Genomic DNA, 25,474 nt, shown 5'->3' with positions numbered 1-25,474 from the left:
CATAGTGAGTATGAGAGACAGTAGCACTCTGGGCATTCAGAAGATTACTGTATCATAACTCACCATCATACAGTCTGGGAAATACAGCCAGCACGCCAAGATTCATGGTCATGTGATTAAGCCCCAATTACCATATTGGTTTAACAGCATATTATACTTTGCTCTCCAGCAGTTTTGTATTAGCTAGTATATAGACCAACTTTGGTACAAGAATACAGTAAAGGGTTATCCTGTTTCAGCAAATAAATGTTGTTTGTATAATAAGTTATACAGTTTTCCAATATCCTTACTGTATCAATTCCACACAGTTTTTAGACCTCTGCTTGCTGTCATTCATGCTGCTTACTCCCAAGTCCATGGTCCTGTGATGTACAGGTGCACGACTTGTATCTCACATCGACCATATATAACATGGCCACAGACTGATTTTTATTAAATGGAAATAAACAGTGAATGAAAGATCTAGAAAACCATAAGGAATGGATACAGAAAGTATATTGGAAAATTGTAAGAGACTTTTCATTGTACAAACAATATCATTTATTTGCTGAAACCGGACACTCCCTTTAATTCGACATTGCATTTTTTGAGACAAAGCCAGGAGTGGATTGAGTAGAAGTATTAAAACTTCCTAGATATTTCCCATTCCTTTTGTATACATTCTTAGCTTTCACTCAAAACACCATAGCAAAACAGAGCAGAGTTTCTGCAACGCGGGGCCTCGGCCTTAGAGAGGTTTCACTGCAACTAATGAATATTTTAGGAGAAGCCTCCCGAAACCAAAGAAAGTCTAAGGAAGGACCTATAATTATTGGTCAGATAAAGGACATGAATTCTCATCTCCTCATAGCGTCCATCTCAGGATCTGTGTACCTGCCCTTTATGTCTCTTCTATTAAGAGTTTTGCCTTCCTGGGATTTAACCTAGAAATCTAATCTTATGGGAGATAAACTGCAGAGACCCAGCTCCACCACTGCACAGACCAGAGCTGTCTGCTTCATTCTCCACTCTGACAGCTGATCAGCAGGGGTGTTTGGTACCTGACACTCACCAATCTGATATGGATAGGAAATTGAATTTATTTATTTTTTTTTTTTAGACAAGAAAACCTCTTATTCTCATCTCATTTACATGATCACAATAGTAATGTTATGGATTTTTATCAATAATATTTTTTTTTCTCATGATTAGAATGTTTATAGGGCTTTGCACTTCATGTTCTTAAGAGGGGTATGACAGGTCCTTGGTGAACGTACTTTAGCACTAGTAGTTTATATAAAACCAGCACCAGTTTTGCTGTATGTTTCAGCAAATGTCTGTAGTGTTACATGAAATCCATAAGTATGTCACAAACATCAAATCGCCCTTGTAATATTAAGAAATCCAACGTACTGTGAGCAATAAAGAATCAACCACATTAGACGCCAATAACTAGTCCAGAATTGCAGGGGCATGTCAACCTGATAACATTTAGCAACAGAGTGTTCTCATGAGAAGCAAAGTGGAAGCACTTGAAAACAGCAGCTATCACCAATACAACAAGTGACACATCCAAGACACGCAGAGCTGGTGTCAAGACCCGAGAAGAAACGTGCGCTCACAATTCTGGCTGCAAACAGTGTCACAGAAAGATGGAGAAACAGCTCAACTGAGCAGGTGAGGAGCAAAATATATAGCCCCTTACTAAATACCAGAGTAGCAGGGAACAATGAAGGGTTAAAAAAAAAAAAAAAAAAATACTTGGCAATCCAAAATAAAGAACCATTTCTTTGTAAGGCCCAGTTCATATTACTACTATGCTAGTAGGTACAGCTTATACATGTTAAATCTCAGTTAGTGTCATGGTCCTTCATATAGGATGAAATGTTACGGGCGTGAGTAGCATAAAAGCAGATCAGCCCTTCATTTACTGGTCACACCTACAAAATACACCCTAGTTCTAGCCCAAGTCCAATGTGTGCTCAGCCATAGTGCCCAGGGCAACCCTGATCTGCTCTAAATAGTACGGCCCGCACCAGGGTCACAAGTCATTTCCCACTGATCTACCCAAAGGGTAGTACAAGCAAAATGATAGATCTAGCTTAGTAATAATGCCAAGATGGAATTACAATGTTTCTGCTCCTCTCACATATATTGGTCTGACATCAGCACTGTACAGAGATGGGGAATCATTCACATCAGTCCTGGTTCACAGTAAGGATAATCTAAATTTCCTGCCCGCAAAACACAGTCTAGCTAAGGGAGGGTCACACTACCGTTGGTGTCTGCGCAGGTGGTGACTGTTTATAAAAAAAAAAACAAAAAAACGGCCACCTACGGACAGTAACTGATGGCTATCAGTTACTGTCCATTGCTCATAGGCCTTAATGTTAGAAAGAAAAAAAAAAAAAAAAAAAATGGACACTTACTGTCTTTTTTCAAATGGACAGAAAAGTCCTGCATGTAGGCTTTTTGTCTGCTTGAAAAAAAATGGACATGGGTGTAAATGAACACTAAAGGACACAAGATAAAATCCCGTTGAAATGAATGGAAATTGTAACAGACGCAGCTAATGTCCGTTGCTAAAATCTTGTACGGACAGTAGCTACGGACACTGTTGTCGGACACCAGTGGTACTGTGAACGCCCCCTAGCTATTCATAAGTTTTTACAGTGGGGGGAAAATGTAGCTTGAAAACCAAAATAAAAATAAATAAATCCACACCAAACAAAAAAACCTACATAACACACACACACAATGGAGAGAATTCTAGCCCTATGACCAGGTGTATGGTACTATATAGCCATATGTTGCTTTGCCAGAAAACTTAAAAGCAGGCTATTCTATTCCATACTAATATATAAAGACCAAGTTACCACAATGATTTTTTTGCCCATTGTACAGTGAATAGGGCGCCTACAGATAAGTGTCAGGAGCTATCAGGGCACAAAGCCAGACAAACACTATAAACAATGTGACTACAACCTTACAGGACTAGGATCTATCAAGGAAATAGTCATAACCACTGAGCCACAGTACTGTCCTCTGTTCCTATCAAACAATTCCCTGTAACACTGCAGGAACCAGAAAAGTCTGATAAACTAGTTTCCATAGTATAGCCGTGCCAATGTACTTCTTGTTATAAATGAGACAGAGGAATGCCCATACAGATACATTAGCTATATAGTGTTACCTATTCCTTTCATGACACCCACCTGTGCCAATGTCCTAGATTGTCATTTACTCCTCTAACACAAACTTGCAATTCAGCACCCAAGCAACAATTATTTTGACCAAATTGAGTCTTACCAGATTTAGAAATTCTGTTTGTTTTTGTTTCCAAATATCAGAAATTCTGCCCCAGGGAAAACTACAAAAAAAAAACAAAAAACCTGTGTGTGGCTTCAAAGAGTACACTACCCATACAATGTGTGCATTGTACATGGGTGGGGGGGATTGGGGATCTGTTGTGGAATCCAGGAGTCACTGCGCAGCATCATGCTCTGCAGTGCAAGGGTGAAGTGTGCAGCAGAATCTGCTGGTGAAGAGTTAAAGCCACAGTGTGAATGGAGCCATTTGGAGAACTGGAGTCCGTTTCCGCATTACTTTGATGCACGTTTCCCTTAGTCCCTGTCCCGAGCTGCAACTGCAATACGAGGCAGATATTGAAAAAAGTGTAGTGCTGATCTGCCATCAGGGAACGTATTCTAAAGGTATAAAAAAGTGAGTTAATAAAATGTGCAAATCTCACACAGGTTTTATTATATTAATTTATGTAGATGGGAAAGGAAGTCCATCATATCTGCTGCCAAGAATCTGTCAAGTTCCCATCCAAACTTCTGCTTAGAAAACAATGTAACTATGTTAAGGCTGTCATCACAGTGCCAATATATCCTATGAAATGTCTAGAAAGGGATTACCCCTGCAGAGTCTACCAGTGTATATATATAGGGAGGCCTCCACCTGGTTGTCAGTGACTGATCTGTCACAGACCTGGGCTAATGGTGGCCGCATCCCCATCATCACATGTCCTAACAACGCAAGATTACATGCAGGCAGGAAAACATTTCTCCTGCCAGTTGCTATGGTAACTAGATATGTTGCAATATCGGTTTAGCCATTATGGGTGCAATGTACACAGATACTATATGATGTGCTGACAGATAAGGTGACCCCCGCAGGAGAACATTCAGCCGGATGTAACCTGGAGTGGTCACACGTTTAGTTACCTCTATAACCGGAGGGTGTAAATGTTGTCACATAAGCCCTGAAATACCGGCAGCAGTAGGGATTTGGGGAGAGAACAGATCGCTTGCGACTGTAAGGCCGCGGTCGCCCTCATCTTTACTGAAGTCACCTAGTTATCCTAGTGTTGGATTAGGTTCTGTACACAAGGGTGTCGTTTATAGATGTTCTGGATCAAAAACACGTTCACAAAATAAATAAAAGTAAAATTTCACATGTCAATGGGAAAAATGGAAAGTTTAAAAAAAAAAAAAATAATTACCAACGGCAACCAATTACAGCACAGCTTTCACTTTGGTTGTTGCCTTGGTAAACTAAAAACGGACAATCAAAAAATATTAACTGGCCAAACACATCTAAACAACCCCTTCCTACTGAGGCACACAAATATTATTTACCCCTTTAGGTGTGATGTCAGTTACTCATGGACGGCAGGCACACCTACTGATTCTAATGGGCGGACACCCAGTCTTCCTTCACAGACCAAGATACTCCATTGTGTACTGCCATGTGGGCCATATAGGCCAAGTAATGTCAGCGGGTCCATATATATCATGTACGGCACACTAATGTATCATGGATCCAGAGAGATAGAACAGTATAGGAAGAGAGTTGAACCTTTTTTGACAGATCTGATACACCGTTCGACCACAGACAGCACATGACCCAAAAATGAACAGGATGGTGTAACCTGTGAGCAACATTAGCAGACATGTCAATGAGGCCGGACACTAGGATCACACTAGTCCGAGTGAGGATTAATGATTTAGATTCAGTGCAACTGCTGTATCCAACAGTCATGAGCAGTAGTAATAGTGATGGCTATGGTTGTGGCAGGTGTAGGCCGTATAACACCGGCTCAGCTTCTAACCATGCGCCAGATTTCCTCAGTGCATTTGAATGGCTGTCATTTCTATCTTCCCACAAACCAGTAATGAGTGGATCTGGGAAAATATACCGATATAGCATAGTGTATGCACTCTATATCTTCATCCTGCAAGTAAGTGTGCTGTACAATAGGACATACCCTGTACTTTGTGGACTGTCTGAGGTCAGATGCCAGTGAAAGCCGAGATAAAAATGACAACTTCTCACTTTTTCAGCCATTACAGCAGTTTGTGTTTGGGTGGGGAGGACACACCCCAAAGACATACTGATAGAGAATGAAAGTGAAGTCGTGAGCCCAGATGGGTACAATACCATGACAGTTTCAGCTTACAATGGCCAGAGCGACGGTCCTTACTAAGGAGTATGTGATGCCTGCTTATTAATAAAAACTACATTTCCCAGATATATATTGCTGTGTGTCCTGCACTGCACATGCTCCGTATGTTAGAATAGCACATGCATGGTCCTATAGTCCTGATCTAATAAGCAGCTATAGGAAATAGTCCTGAATGAAGATGGGCTACAGGTCATATTCATTGAAAGTCTTTTTCTAGTTCCATATACACTGTGGCTAACTGCTTTCAATGGGGGTAGTCATATTTTGTAACCTAATTTTATACGAAATATGACGGCCATTTTTAGGAGGATGTCTGTAAAGAGCTACAGAATACAATGACTCCATATAAGCAAGAGAAATAATGACAGATTCACCTTAATGCATCTGAGGACAGGGACTGAAACATGCCAATATTTGTTTTCCAGAAACAAGTTCAGGGAAAGTCAGTCCGCCCACACACACACACACACACATTAGAACAGTGGCAAGCAATGTGTAACCACATTCAGCATGGTACCTGGGAGCTCTCCTATACTTACAGTACTGCAAGTGGGTAGAAGAGAGAAGATCGCCTAAAAAAGTGCGACGAAACACAGGACAGCCAGGGCGGCGCAACATCTCATCACATTGTGTCAGGGGCATCTCGGCAACCATGCAAAGTAAGTGGGAAGGACACCGCAGTATTCAAGCACTGATGAGATGGGGGTATTTGTGGACACCCCAAGTATCTCACACAGATAAGGGAATAGAAAATTGGCCAAATGTGCACAGTCACACCATTGCTCCATTCATAGGAAATTAAGAGTTTCTGTTCTTGTGATCGCTCTGGGTTCCAGTGGTCAGGACCTGTCAGCAAGATTTATAGCTTAAAACCAATGTCACAACTGCAGCATGGCATTCCTACTTTAAGGACAACTTACGTATTGCCTAGGCATAGATCAAAGGAAGTGTCCTATTGACCCTCTCCCTTTTACTGGCCCTAGTTTGGGCAGAGTAGACATTTTTTTGCACATGCGTAAGTCCCAAAGTCACTTTTTAAGTCATTAGATCCAAAATGATTATTCTCTTAACACAGGAACAAAGATTCTGTATAGATGTCCCAGTTTTCAGTTCTACTGCTGAGGGAATATTTAACAAGACACTTCATTAAAAGACATGTGACTGCTAGTGAACAGATTTTGCTAGAGTAAATAGAACAGCTCTCCATTCTGGGTCATAAAGGGTGCTCCTATGCCCTAAAGGAACATACAAACAGGCATGCCTTCATGAAACTACCACATCAAGAGACTTTGACACCTTCTCTCAGATCAGTTTCCCTAGCCATGTCAGTTTATAAAGGTATGGCTACAGTAGGGCAAAATACACACGAATCACCCCCAATGAGCTCTGAACTTGAAGGTCTACAAGCAAGTCAGTGGAAGAAAGTCTAAAGTCAGAACAGCAATATTTAGTCAAGGAGGAGGGAAAAAAAAAATCTTAAAAGAAGTGTTTTCTTATCACAAAGGGCATACTCTGTTTAAACTATTTAATTTTCAATTTTATTTGCAGTTTCATTTCAGGTTTTTGGGTGTTTTTCAGAACCAGAGACTCAAAGTATTGATCCTTCGTGAGACATATTGCAGTCATTCTACTAAAGAACACTACAGTCACTCTCTTCAGCCTCAAATAATAGCCGACATGGAAAAATAAATGGAGCTCACATGGAACGATAAATTGCACTTAAATGCACTGCAAACTGAGATAAGGTGGACTCCATTCAGTCAGGGGATGAGGAAATTGTTAATGAATACCTCTCCATCTCCGATAGTTTAGATGTTGCTTGGCACTATGTGGATTAACAGCCTCCCTAACACATGTAGTAGATATGTAAATGTATGCAGAGAAAAACCAACACATCACTAAAATCAGGAGCAGTCTTAGTAACCGAGGATCTAAAGATAGTTTTTCAATGACTGGTCAGTTTCCATGGTAACTAACTGCTCCAATGGCATTCCTCCCCGTCCATGCGGCATTCTGGTGAATGGGACAAGCGTGGATTCTCTTCATCTTGGTAAAAAACGGATGGGAATGTGGACGCGACGCCTTACAATAGTCTGCAGACTGGACAAAGGCTGGGAAAAACCACTTCCTTGGTTAGGAACTTACAAAGAACAAAAGTCATTTCTTCAGACAAAGTAAAGACCTTCTATACGGCCCTAGACATAATGGCCTAAGTGTTGAAGGAAATCCGCACATATTTTTAGCAGCGACTTCACGACGTTTAATGTGAAATCTAAATGATCTTTAGGACAATCGTGGCTGGAAAATTTGTATTAGTCAGTAGCCTGGGAGAAAATGCAAACGGCACAGTAGCCATGTATAGAAACGGCCGTGGAGTCTGAGCAGGAGACAAGCTATTTGTACAAATATACAATTTGAAATATTGTATAATTAAATTAAAAAAAACAAAAAAATAAAAATTATATATATACATATATACACACACACACACACACACACGTTTACATTTTTTTTTAGGGGTCAGAAGATCCTTACCATGGTGTTAGCCATTTATAAAGGAGTTGGAACAGGCATTGGACGGATTCTAAATATTGGGAATCTGTTACTTTGGCTTGTTGACTAGTCGGCTGCAATGTCAAACCTGTTCCACTTGTTTGTGCACATTGTCTATTTTTTTTTATTTAGCAAACAGAGAACTGAAACTTTTCAGCAACATTTTCTGCACATCTAGAAGTCACAGAGTTCCTCTTCTGCATCTGACCAGCTGGCAGTTTCTAAACGTGCGTATGCTGGTGATCATTACAGCAATAATGGCCTGTGTGTGCTGGAAACCGCACAACAGCTTACTCGCTACAGTGATGCTCTGAAAATAAGCCCGACCTACAGTTCAATATATAAAAAAAAGTAAATCGAACACAGCAGAACAGATACAGTAGACACTTCATCAAGGACAGCAGACACCCCCTAAAAGAATTAGACATTGACTTTTAGGGATCTGTACAAAATGGCGCTAGTGAGCTGGTTCTCCACAACAATAAGGGTTGACTACCAGAAGTGCCAGGCTCTCACACATAGATCGGATAGTCCCACTGGCATCACTCCAGTCTCCAGGAGGAGCCATCTACTACATTTGGCGGCAGTGGAATGCTGATGCAATGACAAGGGACCTGACTGATCTGTGGGAGAGCCCATTTACCATTAGCACATGAAGACTAAGTTTTAGATCTAAGGGGTCTGGTGGAGTGGATTGTTCATGGGGAAAAATAAATAGACATTCCCTGAAATAAGCCCTTCCTGAGTAAAAACAATATACAAGACCCTGTTTTATTTTCGGGAAAACACGGTAATGTACTCTTACTAGCTGTCCTGTGCCAGTGTCACAGTGTATGACATGCCACATCCTATTATTGGTATAGTCGAGAAGAGAGGGAGAATTGTGACAGTATGGAGGATTCATTTCCATGATGAAAGCTGTCTTCAACGAACTACACTGCACATTGTGCTGGACTCACTATGGAACAGGATAACTCCAACCCCTGCCATTTAACCCTTTATGTCAAAGGGTACCTGCATCACCACATTAACCAGAGGTAATACAATGTACTATATATAGTCAGAGGGTTAGATTAACTGGCTAGTGGATTTAGATCACTAACAGTTAATAAAAGTTGATCACTAAGTTCTATGTATACCACAATGGTGCCAATAAACAGTAAAACTGTTTTTGCAAAAAAAAAAAACAAAAAAAAAACGTTGCATCACAAAAGCCAAATATGGCTGAAGGAGCAAGGGGTTAAACTTTTGTCCGAATGATAAATGTCAAGAAGCAGATAACACCAGGGTCAGTAAGAACTATATAGATACCATACTATATACACTAGAACTAGGCAAGTCCAAGGCTGGTAAATGATTCTACACAATGTGGAAAGCTGGCCCATGTGAGTCATAACCTCAGCAAATGCCATGTTATCCAAGAACAGGCAGAGCATGAAGCCAAATGTGCTCAGTGAACAGAATCCATGTACCTGAATGGGATTCCAGCACCATCACTAGTACAGAACACATGGCAAATGGCACTTAAGAAACTGCTGCCAACCTATACATGGAAATATTTGGTGATATTCTGAATACAAGTGTCACAGTATAGGATGCAGTATACTCTTACTACAGCTAAAACACATTCATTTCCCTATCTTTATAGTAAGGAAATTCTGTAGCAAGAGCAGCAAGATATGGGAGGTTGTGGGATTAGCAAGATGGAAGGGAAGAGGCAAAGAAAGCTGATCCATGGGCTGTGTCTCTCTTTCAAAAAACAGCGCCACCCTTGTCCACAGTCTGTGTGTGGGATTCACTGCAACAAAGCTGATCTGCAATACCATAGACAATCTTTAGACCGAGCGCTACTATTTTTGAAGAAAGCAGCCATATTTTTCAAATCTTGAGCAAACCCCTTTAAGATATTAAACGGCCTTGAAAAACGAAGACCAGTAAAGTGTGTTTCGAGCATCTGCTCAACAACCTTCAATGGTAAGATTCTCACAAGGTTATAAGAATCTGAAGCTTACCTATTCTCATGTATTGTTGCTGCAAGTCCGCACCACACGGTAGTACAGTAGAGAAATCAGCAATAATACATCCAATACATTGGGGATGGGGGAGGGGAACCACATAAACCAAGGCAGTAAAGCCTTACATGTACATAATACGTCTAAAGCCCATTTCACATCTACGTTTGGGTCATTCAGTTCCCCTCTGCATGAAAAATGTGGAGAGAAGTCCTGCAAGCATCACTTTTTCTGCGCAAACCACATGCACCCCATTATAATTTTTGGGGTCCACAAGTTTTGCTTTTTTATCTGGAATAGATTTCCATTTGGGGAGGGGGGGGGGTCCCCAAACAGAAACCCAAACGTAGATGTGAAGCGGGCCTAAGTCATGTCATGTGTGCTGTGCTGGGAGGCATGGAGTGAGCACTCTCCATACACCGCAGGCACCCACCACTAACTGTGCCATTAACCTTTTAGGTACCACAGTCAACTGCATATGCCAAGAAGGGGTGGTAATAGGTTACTATGAAAGCCAGGAGACTATTGAAGGTTCTCAGGACCCCCAGTAGATGGCTGCAATATACAGTGTGTAATAGAAGTACAGCGCTTTTACAAAACAAAAGTCGCGACCAAGTTTTAGTCAGATGTTTCTATAGTTTACTGACATACAATTATAATTCTTTCATAAGGTTATACACTTAATGAAAACTAAATTATATTCATGCAAAGACCATTCATGTGTGGGAGCGGGTTGATAATTTTGCCTGAAAAACTGCCTTGAGTAAAAAAACGGTATGTAAACATCCTTAGAACTGTACTTCAGTATACCACAGAAACAACTGACTAACGCTAGGCTCATGCTAGTACCACCATACTAGACACACACACACACACACACACACACACTAAGCATCCCTATGTGGGAAAATGGACAAGTTTTTTGTTGTTTTTTTTCTGGGGGGGGGGGGGTCCTAAGGAGGTTTAAAAATAAAGATAAAGTTATGTTTTAGCACATGACTGTACTAGAGTAAAGTCTGTGTAGGCAGAATGTGAACAATGAAAAAAAACAAAAAACAAAAAAAACAAAACAATCCAAACACTGGTCTACTCAACAGTAAACTTTTACATGGCGGAAAACTAAGAGGAATTCCTTTTCAATTTCCGCCAGCAGCATTGGCCGTGATCTAGCCACGATAGGATACTGAGGCAGTGCATAGTCATTCCGTCGCGGCCTCCAGATGAATGGGCCTATTCAGGAGGGAGTCTCGAGCCGTGGCAAGATCGAGCAGGACACTTTTTCCCACATCCTGCTACGATCTCTGCCTTCCATTGAAAACAATGGGAGGAAGATTCTTAAAGGAATCTGCTCCGGATTCAGGGGCACAATCCACAGCATATTCTTCTGTGTGAACACAGCCTAAAGGGGTCGAGTGTTTATTATTTTTTTTCTGACTGTATTACTCTGAGATGAAGACATTGTGCCTTTCCATATGGCCTCTTAGGATATATTAACACTAGAAGAGCTCACCTCACAACCAGAGAAGAACAACTGACAAATAAAGGCTCTGGCTGACTAAGTCAGACTATGTATTACATGGCTGGCCTTTTATTTCACTGCACAGCATCGTCTTTAGGCCAGAATCACATAGGGTTTCTTTTTTTAGGTTCTAATATGTTAAAAGGGAACAGACTTTTAAAAATTGCCCCTTTTTGCACAGCTCTCCAGTAGCCAAAGTCCTATGTAATCCTGCTCTGGAAACCGGGATATAAACAGATAGGTTTTCAGCAGCGCCACATAATCCATTATTTTCCCAGCTTGCAGATTTTTTACTCAATAATAAAATGCGAACAAGCAACAACATGATAAATGATAAGAGATCTCCATTACCTTCATGCGGTGAGGTTTTCAACCTACTACATATACCATAGACATCTCCATAGCAATCTTGTATTTTCTGTAATGCATCTGTTGATCTCAATTCCATAAGAGCCCGAAGCTCTTCAAGTGTGATCCCAAAGTCACCACCATGATTTGCTTCATTGATGGAGTTTTTTACTCCACTATATGCAACGGAATTGTTTGCCATTTTGCCACTGACAATCCCTTGGAGTAGTCAATTGAAAAGATCGGTTCAGGAAATCCAGCAGGGTCCGAAGGTCTTCTGCCAAATTGATGAAACAATCCTTGGTAATAAATCTACGCCAAGTTCATGATAAAGGGATGTTCAAAACAAAACAAAAAAAAACCTCAAAGGGGGCTTCCACAAATCTGTCGTGAATACTGCTCCATGGTAAACTTCTGCATCATTTCATGTAACTGTATCCAGAATGCACTAAGGAAAGAGAAAACATGTTAGAATGAGTGGAATCCAAGCAACACAAAGTGCATTCATTTTCTTATCATGGAGAGAGAATGACAAGGTCACCACAGGCACCGAGTGCTTTCTGCATCTCTGCTTTTCAGCAAGGCTTTGAGTAAGAATGGATTTATCTCTGTGCAAGTGTAATGTTCCCAGCCATATTACCAACACATGTATATCTGCCTTCTGCAATGAGAGAACATCACAACAAGCGGTACAGATCCACCAGAATACTTTGTACTGAAGACTATCCAAATTACATGGCAACACGCGACACTAGCGTCTAAACATAGGTCTGGTGTAACAGACAGGCAGAATATAGCCACTATGACTGGTAATCGGCTCCTTGATGCCATGATGTTCACCCTTCATGTTATTTCTTCTTTCAGAGTGTACAGTACATTAGATACTCCGCTTATTATACATACTGCCCCATTGCAAAGATTCAGAGAAATTTATATTACTACCTGTGGAATGGAAATATTCTAATTTGCTCTGATCACATGACCAACCCTGCTGTTCTCCGAGGAAGAGTAGAGCGGGGTTAGTCACCTGATCCATAACCTACACAACAAAAAGCTAGACTGTAGCCAAAAAAATAAATATAATTTTAGTTAGTGGGTCATCAAATAACGCTTGCCCACAAACTGCAAGGGCTACCTAGTAATGTTTCAGCCAGATCGCAACATTTCCTTGCCCTGTCTCGTCGCCTCATTTATCACCAAACATTTATGGGATCAGCTGGAATGCCAACTTCAGCAACCTAGGAGTGTGTAGGTTGCCCAGGCCCAGTTGTAATATCTGTGTGGATATGTGCCAGAGGATGCTATACTACACCTGTATGCCACCATGCCCAACTAGATCATCTTTTATTGTCAGAGTACTTGAGCCTCCTTTCATATGAACAGTTTTCCCCAATACACTTGTCCTTATCCACCATTGCTTTCACACATAGAACGTTCTGTTTGATTCCAACAACCCCTTACTTCTTTTTAGCAGGTGTAGCCCTAGATTTAGACAGGACTTAGACCTGATTAATGAAGTTAGTCAGCTTTCAGTGACACACTCTTCCAATGTGTAATTATTTTGGGCTTCATATGACCGAGCGGCGGTGGCGACGGCAGTGGCCAGCAGTGAATGAGCCCCTGGAGCATGTGCGGCACCGGCCACCACTGGAGGATTGTGCTGCCAGTCACAGGGAGATTTCAAAAGCCAATCGTTAAGTAATTCTAAACCACTGCCTGCCTGAGATTAAGCCGCTGCTGCTGCTGCTATTCTCTGCTAAGCATTTGACCTTCAACTGCACATTATCAGCAGTGAGCTCCAGCACAAGAAATGGCTCCCGAAATGATTATCTAAGGAAAGCTTCTTCCTTAATCTAATTAATTCATCTGAGACCTGACAAACCCATGTAGTCTGAAGTTACAGAACACAGCAAAAATTAAGTGATAAAAGGAAAATCTATCTGCTCAGAAATTTCTGATAGGGGAGTTATAGCTGAACTCTACCCCAGTTCGTGAGCCGGCCACATCCAGACAGAGACTGAATTAGGAGAAGATCACACAGGTCCGTGGCTTGGTAGCCTAGACTGAACACTAAACAGACTGAACACCGAGAATAACCTGTGAGAAGCAGTAGATTTAAAACATTTCTATATATACCCATTAAGGGCAGACAGAGCAGTTTATAAAATGAAAAATGTTGATTCTTTTGTGCCAGTGACATCACCAAGTATAAAGGCTCAATCTGCTATATACTGTAGTGGATACTACAGCGTGGAGGTAAACCCTTAGAATTGGGTAATTGTTTGTGTATAGGAAAGTCCTGAGAAGGACTACACTAATGGGAAAAAGTATTCATCCAAAGCTCAGGCAACGTAAACTGGAAACACGTAGATTTCCATTAGCCAGCAATTGGTCATGAAAATACCACCAGTGTAATAATTCTGCATGTTAGGCTAAAAGTGGAGGATCATAAATCAGCTTGTGCAGACTCGCTGCGCTTATATTTGCCCCTCAGATCCAGCAGTTCAGTAGTTAATGTATAGCCATTAGCAACCGGGTGGCTACACCATGATCATCAAAAAGTTAACTTGTATGGCCAGCTTTAGACCAAGCAGGCCATAAATGTGCTAAAGTATCTCACACTGAATGGTAAATGTGATGCATCTGCAAACACTAACTTTACACACCTATTGTTTTTTTTTACTTAGCACCAAACACAGGCGCTTGTTCAAAAACATGTTTGAGGGTCCAATCACACAGAGGAAAATGGTGAGAAATTTGGTGAAAAAAAGCCTCCCATTGATTTCGATGAGTTCTGCTAGCTTTTTTTTTTTTTTTTTTTTTTCCCTCACTAGAAAATTCCACTAGTGTAAAAAAAAAAAAAAAAATCTAGCAGAACTCATCGAAAACTATGGGAGGCGCTTTTTTTCCAGCGTGGAAAATTCCACACCAAATTCCTCACCATTTTCCCCCGTGTGAATGGACCCTAAATGTTTTTCAGTCATGCGGTCGACTTCTGTTTAGTCCAAATTGGGATGTGCCCATCTATTACTTGTAAATGTAATATTTTACTGAAATCTTCTGCACAAAAGAAAGAAAAAAAACTTTCTAAGGCTGAAGCCCCACATTGCAGAAACGCAGGTTTTTTTTTTTTGTTTTTTTTTTTTTTTTTTTGGGGGGAGGGGGGGGGGTTGCAGTTTTTGGAGCCAAATCCAAGTATGGCTACAACAGGAATGTAAGATATATATATATATATATATATATATATATATATATATATATATATATATATATATATATATATATATATATATACACACACACACACACATACACACACACACACACACACACACACACACACAGTCCTATGAAAAAGTTTGGGCACCCCTATTAATCTTAATCATTTTTAGTTCTAAATATTTTGGTGTTTATAACAGCCATTTCAGTTTGATATATCTAATAACTGATGGACACAGTAATATTTCAGGATTGAAATGAGGTTTATTGTACTAACAGAAAATGTGCAATATGCATTAAACCAAAATTTGACCGGTGCAAAAGTATGGGCACCTCAACAGAAAAGTGACATTAATATTTAGTAGATCCTCCTTTTGCAAAGATAACAGCCTCTAGTCGCTTCCTGTAGCTTTTAATCAGTTCCTGGATCCTGGATAAAGGTATTTTGGACAAACAATTCAAGTTCAGTTAAGTTACATGGTCGCCGAGCATGGACAGCCCGCTTCACATCATCCCACAGATGTTCAATGATATTCAGGTCTGGGGACTGGGATGGCCATTCCAGAACATTGTAATTGTTCCTCTGCATGAATGCCTGAGTTGATTTGGAGCAGTGTTTTGGATCATTGTCTTGCTGAAATATCTATCCCCGGCGTAACTTCAACTTCGTCACCGATTCTTGAACATTATTCTCAAGAATCTGCTGATACTGAGTGGAATCCATGCGACCCTCAACTTTAACAAGATTCCCGGTGCCGGCATTGGCCACACAACCCCAAAGCATGATGGAACCTCCACCAAATTTTACAGTGGGTAGCAAGTGTTTTTCTTGGAATGCTGTTTCTTTTTGGACGCCATGCATAACGCCTTTTTTTTATAACCAAACAACTCAATCTTTGTTTCCAAAATGAAGCTGCCTTGTCCAAATGTGCTTTTGCATACCTCAGGCAACTCTATTTGTGGTGTGCTTGCAGAAACGGCTTCTTTCTCATCACTCTCCCTGACAGCTTCTCCTTGTGCAAAGTGCGCTGTATTGCTGACCGATGCACAGTGACACCATCTGCAGCAAGATGATGCTGCAGCTCTTTGGAGGTGGTCTGTGGATTGTCCTTGACTGTTCTCACCATTCTTCTTCTCTGCCTTTCTGATATTTTTCTTGGCCTGCCACTTCTGGGCTTAACAAGAACTGTCCCTGTGGTCTTCCATTTCCTTACTATGTTCCTCACAGTGGAAACTGACAGGTTAAATCTCTGAGACAACGTTTTGTATCCTTCCCCTGAACAACTATGTTGAACAATCTTTGTTTTCAGATCATTTGAGAGCGGGCTGTCCATGTTCGGCGACCATCAAACTTAACTGAACTTGAATTGTTTTGTAGAAAGAAATGGTCCAAAATACCTTCATCCAGGATCCAGGAACTGATTAAAAGCTACAGGAAGCGACTAGAGGCTGTTATCTTTGCAAAAGGAGGATGTACTAAATATTAATGTCACTTTTCTGTTGAGGTGCCCATATTTTTGCACCGGTCAAATTTTGGTTTAATGCATATTGCGCATTTTCTGTTAGTACAATAAACCTCATTTCAATCCTGAAATATTACTGTGTCCATCAGTTATTAGATATATCAAACTGAAATGGCTGTTGCAAACACCAAAATATTTAGAACTAAAAATGATTAAGATTAATAGGGGTGCCCAAACTTTTTCATAGGTCTGTATATCTACACACACACCTTCTAATCAATCCACTCCTGGCTTTGGCTCAAAAATCGCAGCAAAACCTGCAACAAAAAAAGCTGTGCTTCCGTCACGTGGGGCCTTAGCCTAAAGGAGCATTTTCTGAACTGGTCCAGCTCTATGTAATACTGCATTATGGTCTAAGTACAGTCTTGTTAACCCAACAAACAGCACTTCTATATAGAAATGCCTCTTATATTCTCCATAAAGTCATGGAAGGCAACAAGCAGTCCATTTATAAAGGCGTATGAATTGGTTGTAAGCAGACAGGCAGGCCACATCAATGCAGAAAATAAATGGACTGCATTATATAAATGTTAAACATGGAGTCCACAGACACACTACTATGAAGTCATTCCGGATCAGATGTGCTCCAGGACTGGGGAAAGGATGAAACCATGGGATAAGTAACAAAAGCAGTAAATGACAAAATTCATGCACAAAAATTGTGGCAGTGTGGCTACTGAAGTAGCAGATGTAAATCACCAGGTGATATTTAGACTACCAGGGAGTGGGTTCTACAGAGAATGCGCTATTAGGTTGTATGAAACCCTCTGGATTGCTGGAGTAGAGATAAGCGTCTTCCGCGCCTCCCATCAATTAGTTTTGAGCTGCTAAAATGAAGCCCATTACCAGAGTTTCTTTTAGACTGTCACTACACATCAATTTTGGTTACAACTCTTGTTTTGTAACCAAAGATCACAGTGTCACCCTGTCACATTATAAGTCATGTGAGTAAATGGGATGGCAGTGACTCAAGGTTTCCTTGACAGCAAAGTCCTTGTCAATGCATATTTAGGGTCACAATGCAACATAATTCACCAGTATTATATGTAATGCTAACAGGTGACAAAGTGATCTTTGGTCACATGCATTTATCCAAAATATCGAGTCCTACCTCACATTAGTGAAGCCGCTGTTTGGCTGATGCCATCTAAGCTTTTCTTTTACTTATACACTCCCCTATACAGCGGTTATTGGTGCCAGTAGCTCCTGTAGTCACAGAGTCCAATGGGTGGACCCTAGAGCTTCCGTATTAGATGGATGCCACCTATGAGCTGCCTACTTGGCTACTGACTTCTATAGGCACCAGAACTAAAGACACCAATGACAGCTGAATGGAGGAGGGCACAAGTAAGCGAAAACAACAGACTCCCACTTGTGGATCTTAGTCCAACAGTTATGGTATAAGCTATGGGTGTAAGCCTGCTGCCTAGCGTCTGAAAACTAAAGCAAACAGCGAGAGAAGCTGAATCTTATGAACAGGCCAGTCATTTCAGGTTTCGTACAATATGGTATTGTAATACTGCTGCAGAGGATGAAGGATAAAGCTGACACTTCAGCGGACATCAATTTGCAACCAAAACTGTTCATGTACCACCATCTTGAAATAAACGGTGATCACATAAATGACCTGACGACTACAAGAATGTAGAAAAACCTTCATGTAGAAACTGTTCTGGTCCAAGCTTGACAATACTTACAACAAAATGTAATATGAAGGGTCTCAAAGTACACAACTAACTTCCAAGACATTATACTGTATAGGTTAGTGCCAAACGTCAACCATGCAGCATTTTCCCCACTAGACAAACCTGTATTAACGCTCGATTAACCTTTGCTCTTATAACAACAGAAGTGATGTAAAAGGGTCATTCATGCAATGAACAGACCAGATAAAAACATTTGTAAACATATACCAGAAGGATTGATCTTGCCCTAATTCCTATTTTCCACCTCTATCCCATTTGCTGGATAATTGGCACAATGGAATAATAGGGGCATGGGTATGTGGATGCTTTATTGCAATCTTTTTCATCCCTTAATAGTTGCCTCTCCACCGATTACGGCACAGTTGCAACCTTCTCTAGCCTGCACAATAACCAAGCGATCAGTACAGTTAGTTCTGGTGCCTGATATGGTAACTACACTGTCAAGCGAGTAATGCCAGGCTGAAGTATACAAGGGACAAGATTCTGAGCTCTTACACTGTCACACCTCCTTGTCTTGATAGGAGAGTCTAGTTAGATTATCAGGCCAAAAATAAATAAATAAATGCACTACTTGCTTAGGAATGGTGGGGGCTACATTAAAAATTCCTAATGCCCTGGAATCAGTGAAGACATGCCTATTAAAGGATGGATGAAGACAGCTCAAGTTGGTGGAGGTGGTGAAAATTCCTCCTTAAAATAGACACTTCAATTTTTTTTTTTGACTCCTTAAGTTGTCTGAAAGATCATCCAACGCAATCGATTGTTGTATACTCAGCGCCTTACTTCACCCAGCTTCCACTTTCTCCAATAAGTCACAATCATAAAGATTTATTTTTGTCTAGCATTGGGTGTTCTACAGATAGTCTCACTCTGCTGATTCATTGCAGTCCAGACCCAGTCTTTTACTCTGTAGTGTCCATGACACACCACTCCCCTTCTATCTTTCACACTCCCCTGTAGCCCCTTTCACATAAACTGCCCATAGTTCTCCCTTCTGTAAAAACGTCAAGTCACCATATTCCCCATTACCTTCACCAGTTTATCAGAAACAGTTGGTGCAGCTTTCAGAAACTTTGGGACACCATCCTTAGACTAAATGTACACAAAACGGTGCAATAATGGGTCCATGGAAAAGGCACAGGTGGCACATGGATGATACCAGTGTACCTCATGCCACCATGGACCCACTGATTTCCTTCAGTTAGCAGGGACTGACAGACACAGGTATATGACCAGTTCAGAGTTATGAAAAGGTCAAAAAGTAATGGGTCAGTGTCCTTGCCATGAGAAACACAGCTTAAAGGGGTTGTCCCATCACAAGGATCCTATCTATACTGCTAGTATATGTGGATTTAAGACTTTTCATAAATGCATTGCTTTATCAAAACTGCTTTGTTTGGCCGCTTTCTTAATTTATTCACTTCATTGTTTACACTCCATTTCTATGGCCCTTGGGATTATCTGCTCATTAGTCAAGTGATGTAGCTGCCTGCTCTCAGGGTGGGAGGGAGGGGCTGGGAGCAGCTCTGAGCTGTTTGTGTCTTAAGTAGCGGAGAGCTCCGGGATTTCTGAGCTCTTATCAGTCGGTTTCATTGAATTTGGCTGATAAGGGCTGAGATAGGGAGTCTGTTACCTCTGTATGTAATGCAAACTGACTCAAATCCAGCTCTGCTACATCAGCTTCACACTGTGTTAATTCATTTACAACCAATTCCGTGCAAGTGAAACCCCTCCTACCTATATGCCGAGAAAAGCAGGAAGTAAAGAGCACAACATCCTGCAGGTTAGTGAACAAGCGTCATGGGAATACCCCTTTAATACTGTGAGGCTCTAAACACACAAATATGTTCTAAAGACATTAGTATTAGCTCTTTAGTTTTGAAGAAATCAGAACTAGTTAGGGCCCCACAAAAATCTACAGATTGTACGTAATGCAGCCCAATGGTGATCTTGGGTCCCCTAATCCACTTATGACATCACTGCTGTGGAGCCGATTGTTGTAGTGGCCAAGAGTACAGTGTTACTTAGATTTTTCTATCCAGTCAGATCATGAGTAGATATTAAGTAAAGTAAAATGCTGGCCTTATTCTACATGGAGCATACCTCTCACTTTATAACAGTCTAAAGAGAAGGATTATATGGAAAGATTGTTTTAATGGGAGGCCCTGCAGTAACGCAAAGGAATACGGCGTATGCAATGCATTTCATTACTCTGCAAAACATTGTTCAACTATGTCCCTAATGGCATCTCTTTATATATCGGAGTCTCTGAGGCTTGGAAAGTAACTAAGACAGCTGCGTCACCAAGATCCTCCTGTATGAGGAGGTGAAAGTGATCTTTACAAGGAGGGCACGATTTAACAACATAAAGGAACTCTTACCATACTACGTTAGACTATGACATCACAAATGACAGCCTGTAATTTAGTCCAGTCACATTTACAGTGACTGCTAATGGAATAAGGCAAACTAGTAGTCTGCTTTTATACCGCAGTTTATATACTTTGTTATGAAGACTTCACTTCCAAAGTTGTACATTTCCAAAACCAGCAAGAAATGATGGTCAATTTCAGCTCAGAAGCCATCAGAATTGTAGATGTAGCTTGGGACATACAACGCACTTCTCACATTAGTGAAAGCTTAGAGGAAGTCTTAGAGAAGCCGTCTGCATAGCCAATAGATGAGGATAACATGAGCCATAGGGGTTACCTTTCCAAAACCATTTCTAGTAGTGCCAGAAAACACTAATTCCATTTAACAATGATCATTATCGGGAACAGAAGCACACGGGGACGGGGCCACACGGTGGCTCAGTGGTTAGCACTGCAGCCTTGCAGCGCTGGAGTCCTGGTGTTCAAATCCGGCCAAGGGCAAAAAAAACATCTGCAAGGAGTTTGTATGTTCTCCCCGTGTTTGCATGGATTTCCATCCCATATTCCAAAAAAAGACATACTGATAGGGAAAAATGTACATTGTGAGCTCTATGTGGGACTCACAATGTACATAAAAAAAAAAAAAAAAAAAAAAAAAAAAGCAATGGGGACAAACCCACCTGTACCAAAAAATATTACCGGATAACAGATGACAACTCAGTCACAAAGCTACACTAAAGGCTGCTTTACATGTGTGAATAATTCATCAAAAAGTCCTAAAAAAAAACAAGCTAAAGTGACCCAACTATCAGCTACTGTAAAACCATGCCAGGACTGAAATAAAAGCAATTATTCTGTGCAGACGTAACTATCGCTCACAGTGGGAGGTCCATGGGTGTAAATAGTCAGCCTAGAAAATAGGCACATGGATGTCAGAGATACAGTCAGATCATGCACAGTAATCTATACATACAAAGGCTTCATGACTCAAGTACTAACCCACCAGAGGATACTCTGCCATACAATAATCCATCCCAAGGGACGAGCAGGAGCAACCACTTGACACTGGAGGGGGATATTTTATTAGATGGTTTGCTACATAGATGGAGCGCACTCAGAATCATCAGCCCTGGTGGACCCAAGGAATCCCACTGCACATAGGCATTAAAAGGAACCTATGCTCAACAAAATTCAGGTTTTACCGGTAACGTGGCTTGGCCAACACAAGCCCAGTTGGTGCCTCAGACACAACACTGGATGAATCATGTGACCATCCCCCCCAAAAATTCTACCTACTATTCACCATTACTGCAACATGTGAACAGCATCTTGCACCATAATAGAAAAGGTTTTATAGAATGAAAATAGATGCAAAAGCCAAGAATTGGTTGTGTACTAGCAGACTATAAAGCGGCCAACCCAGGTCAGAATGAATATCTGTAGGATCAATCTAAACCCAGCTTTACTAATCCGTACACAGAAGTATTGGTTTTCACAAATGAGTATTTCTCTGTATCTTTATTGCAGTAGATTATAGCTTGTTATTGTGAAGTGTTACACATTGCACAAGCCTTGGTCTTGTCTGGTTATGTATAGAGCATATCACCCTGCATAACAGAGGAGCTTCTAATTGATTACAGATGGCAGTCACAAGTGACATGTCCCTCACGTCACTTCCATTACTCCCCCGATGTCACTGTGCTCCCATTGTGAGCATGCAAAATGTAAGCCCCTGCCTATGGGCTACAAAAGGATACAATGTCACCCTATAACCTAAAACAAGAAGCAACTGTCACCAGAGAGCAACACATTTTACCATATGTTAAGCCTTCTAAACATAACAAAGAGGTCATGTGTAGAGATGAGCGAACACTAAAATGTTCGAGGTTCGAAATTCGATTCGAACAGCCGCTCACTGTTCGAGTGTTCGAATGGGTTTCGAACCCCATTATAGTCTATGGGGAACATAAACTCGTTAAGGGGGAAACCCAAATTCGTGTCTGGAGGGTCACCAAGTCCACTATGACACCCCAGGAAATGATACCAACACCCTGGAATGACACTGGGACAGCAGGGGAAGCATGTCTGGGGGCATAAAAGTCACTTTATTTCATGGAAATCCCTGTCAGTTTGCGATTTTCGCAAGCTAACTTTTCCCCATAGAAATGCATTGGCCAGTGCTGATTGGCCAGAGTACGGAACTCGACCAATCAGCGCTGGCTCTGCTGGAGGAGGCGGAGTCTAAGATAGCTCCACACCAGTCTCCATTCAGGTCCGACCTTAGACTCCGCCTCCTCCGGCAGAGCCAGCGCTGATTGGCCGAAGGCTGGCCAATGCATTCCTATGCGAATGCAGACTTAGCAGTGCTGAGTCAGTTTTGCTCAACTACACATCTGATGCACACTCGGCACTGCTACATCAGATGTAGCAATCTGATGTAGCAGAGCCGAGGGTGCACTAGAACCCCTGTGCAAACTCAGTTCACGCTAATAGAATGCATTGGCCAGCGCTGATTGGCCAATGCATTCTATTAGCCCGATGAAGTAGAGCTGAATGTGTGTGCTAAGCACACTCATTCAGCACTGCTTCATCACGCCAATACAATGCATTAGCCAGTGCTGATTGGCCAGAGTACGGAATTCGGCCAATCAGCGCTGGCCAATGCATTCTATTAGCCCGATGAAGTAGAGCTGAATGTGTGTGCTAAGCACACACATTCAGCACTGCTTCATCACGCAAATACAATGCATTAGCCAGTGCTGATTGGCCAGAGTACGGAATTCGGCCAATCAGCGCTGGCTCTGCTGGAGGAGGCGGAGTCTAAGATCGCTCCACACCAGTCTCCATTCAGGTCCGACCTTAGACTCCGCCTCCTCCGGCAGAGCCAGCGCTGATTGGCAGAAGGCTGGCCAATGCATTCCTATGCGAATGCAGACTTAGCAGTGCTGAGTCAGTTTTGCTCAACTACACATCTGATGCACACTCGGCACTGCTACATCAGATGTAGCAATCTGATGTAGCAGAGCCGAGGGTGCACTAGAACCCCTGTGCAAACTCAGTTCACGCTAATAGAATGCATTGGCCAGTGCTGATTGGCCAATGCATTCTATTAGCCCGATGAAGTAGAGCTGAATGTGTGTGCTTAGCACACACATTCAGCTCTACTTCATCAGGCTAATAGAATACATTGGCCAATCAGCGCTGGCCAATGCATTCTATTAGCTTGATGAAGCAGAGTGTGCACAAGGGTTCAAGCGCACCCTCGGCTCTGATGTAGCAGAGCTGAGGGTGCACAAGGGTTCAAGTGCACCCTCGGCTCTCCTACATCAGAGCCGAGGGTGCGCTTGAACCCTTGTGCAGCCTCAGCTCTGCTACATCAGAGCCGAGGGTGCGCTTGAACCCTTGTGCACACTCTGCTTCATCAAGCTAATAGAATGCATTGGCCAGCGCTGATTGGCCAGAGTACGGAATTCGGCCAATCAGCGCTGGCTCTGCTGGAGGAGGCGGAGTCTAAGATCGCTCCACACCAGTCTCCATTCAGGTCCGACCTTAGACTCCGCCTCCTCCGGCAGAGCCAGCGCTGATTGGCCGAAGGCTGGCCAATGCATTCCTATGCGAATGCAGACTTAGCAGTGCTGAGTCAGTTTTGCTCAACTACACATCTGATGCACACTCGGCACTGCTACATCAGATGTAGCAATCTGATGTAGCAGAGCCGAGGGTGCACTAGAACCCCTGTGCAAACTCAGTTCACGCTAATAGAATGCATTGGCCAGCGCTGATTGGCCAATGCATTCTATTAGCCCGATGAAGTAGAGCTGAATGTGTGTGCTAAGCACACACATTCAGCACTGCTTCATCACGCCAATACAATGCATTAGCCAGTGCTGATTGGCCAGAGTACGGAATTCGGCCAATCAGCGCTGGCTCTGCTGGAGGAGGCGGAGTCTAAGATCGCTCCACACCAGTCTCCATTCAGGTCCGACCTTAGACTCCGCCTCCTCCAGCAGAGCCAGCGCTGATTGGCCGAATTCCGTACTCTGGCCAATCAGCACTGGCTAATGCATTGTATTGGCGTGATGAAGCAGTGCTGAATGTGTGTGCTTAGCACACACATTCAGCTCTACTTCATCGGGCTAATAGAATGCATTGGCCAATCAGCGCTGGCCAATGCATTCTATTAGCGTGAACTGAGTTTGCACAGGGGTTCTAGTGCACCCTTGGCTCTGCTACATCAGATTGCTACATCTGATGTAGCAGTGCCGAGTGTGCATCAGATGTGTAGTTGAGCAAAACTGACTCAGCACTGCTAAGTCTGCATTCGCATAGGAATGCATTGGCCAGCCTTCGGCCAATCAGCGCTGGCTCTGCCGGAGGAGGCGGAGTCTAAGGTCGGACCTGAATGGAGACTGGTGTGGAGCGATCTTAGACTCCGCCTCCTCCAGCAGAGCCAGCGCTGATTGGTCGAGTTCCGTACTCTGGCCAATCAGCGCTGGCCAATGCATTCTATTAGCTTGATGAAGCAGAGTGTGCACAAGGGTTCAAGCGCACCCTCGGCTCTGATGTAGCAGAGCTGAGGGTGCACAAGGGTTCAAGTGCACCCTCGGCTCTCCTACATCAGAGCCGAGGGTGCGCTTGAACCCTTGTGCAGCCTCGGCTCTGCTACATCAGAGCAGAGGGTGCGCTTGAACCCTTGTGCACACTCTGCTTCATCAAGCTAATAGAATGCATTGGCCAGCACTGATTGGCCAGAGTACGGAATTCGGCCAATCA

General features: G+C 42.2%; 1 protein-coding gene across 7 annotated transcripts in view; it reads right to left on the bottom strand.

The window, feature by feature from the left end:
* The window catches only part of ATP2B1 (ATPase plasma membrane Ca2+ transporting 1), an 80,274-nt gene that overhangs the window by 35,445 nt on the left and 19,355 nt on the right, over positions 1-25,474 (bottom strand). For all 7 annotated transcript variants that reach the window (XM_075274482.1, XM_075274486.1, XM_075274481.1 and 4 more), the window contains exon 2: positions 11,885-12,329. In XM_075274482.1, the coding sequence (XP_075130583.1) occupies positions 11,885-12,083 (199 nt within the window). In that variant the 5' untranslated portion in view covers positions 12,084-12,329. The remainder of the gene's footprint in view (positions 1-11,884; positions 12,330-25,474) is intronic.

The sequence above is a fragment of the Leptodactylus fuscus genome, chromosome 5 (genome assembly GCF_031893055.1).
Source record: "Leptodactylus fuscus isolate aLepFus1 chromosome 5, aLepFus1.hap2, whole genome shotgun sequence".
In the NCBI taxonomy this organism is placed as follows: domain Eukaryota; kingdom Metazoa; phylum Chordata; class Amphibia; order Anura; family Leptodactylidae; genus Leptodactylus; species Leptodactylus fuscus.
This window is presented reverse-complemented; position numbering and strand designations above follow the sequence as displayed.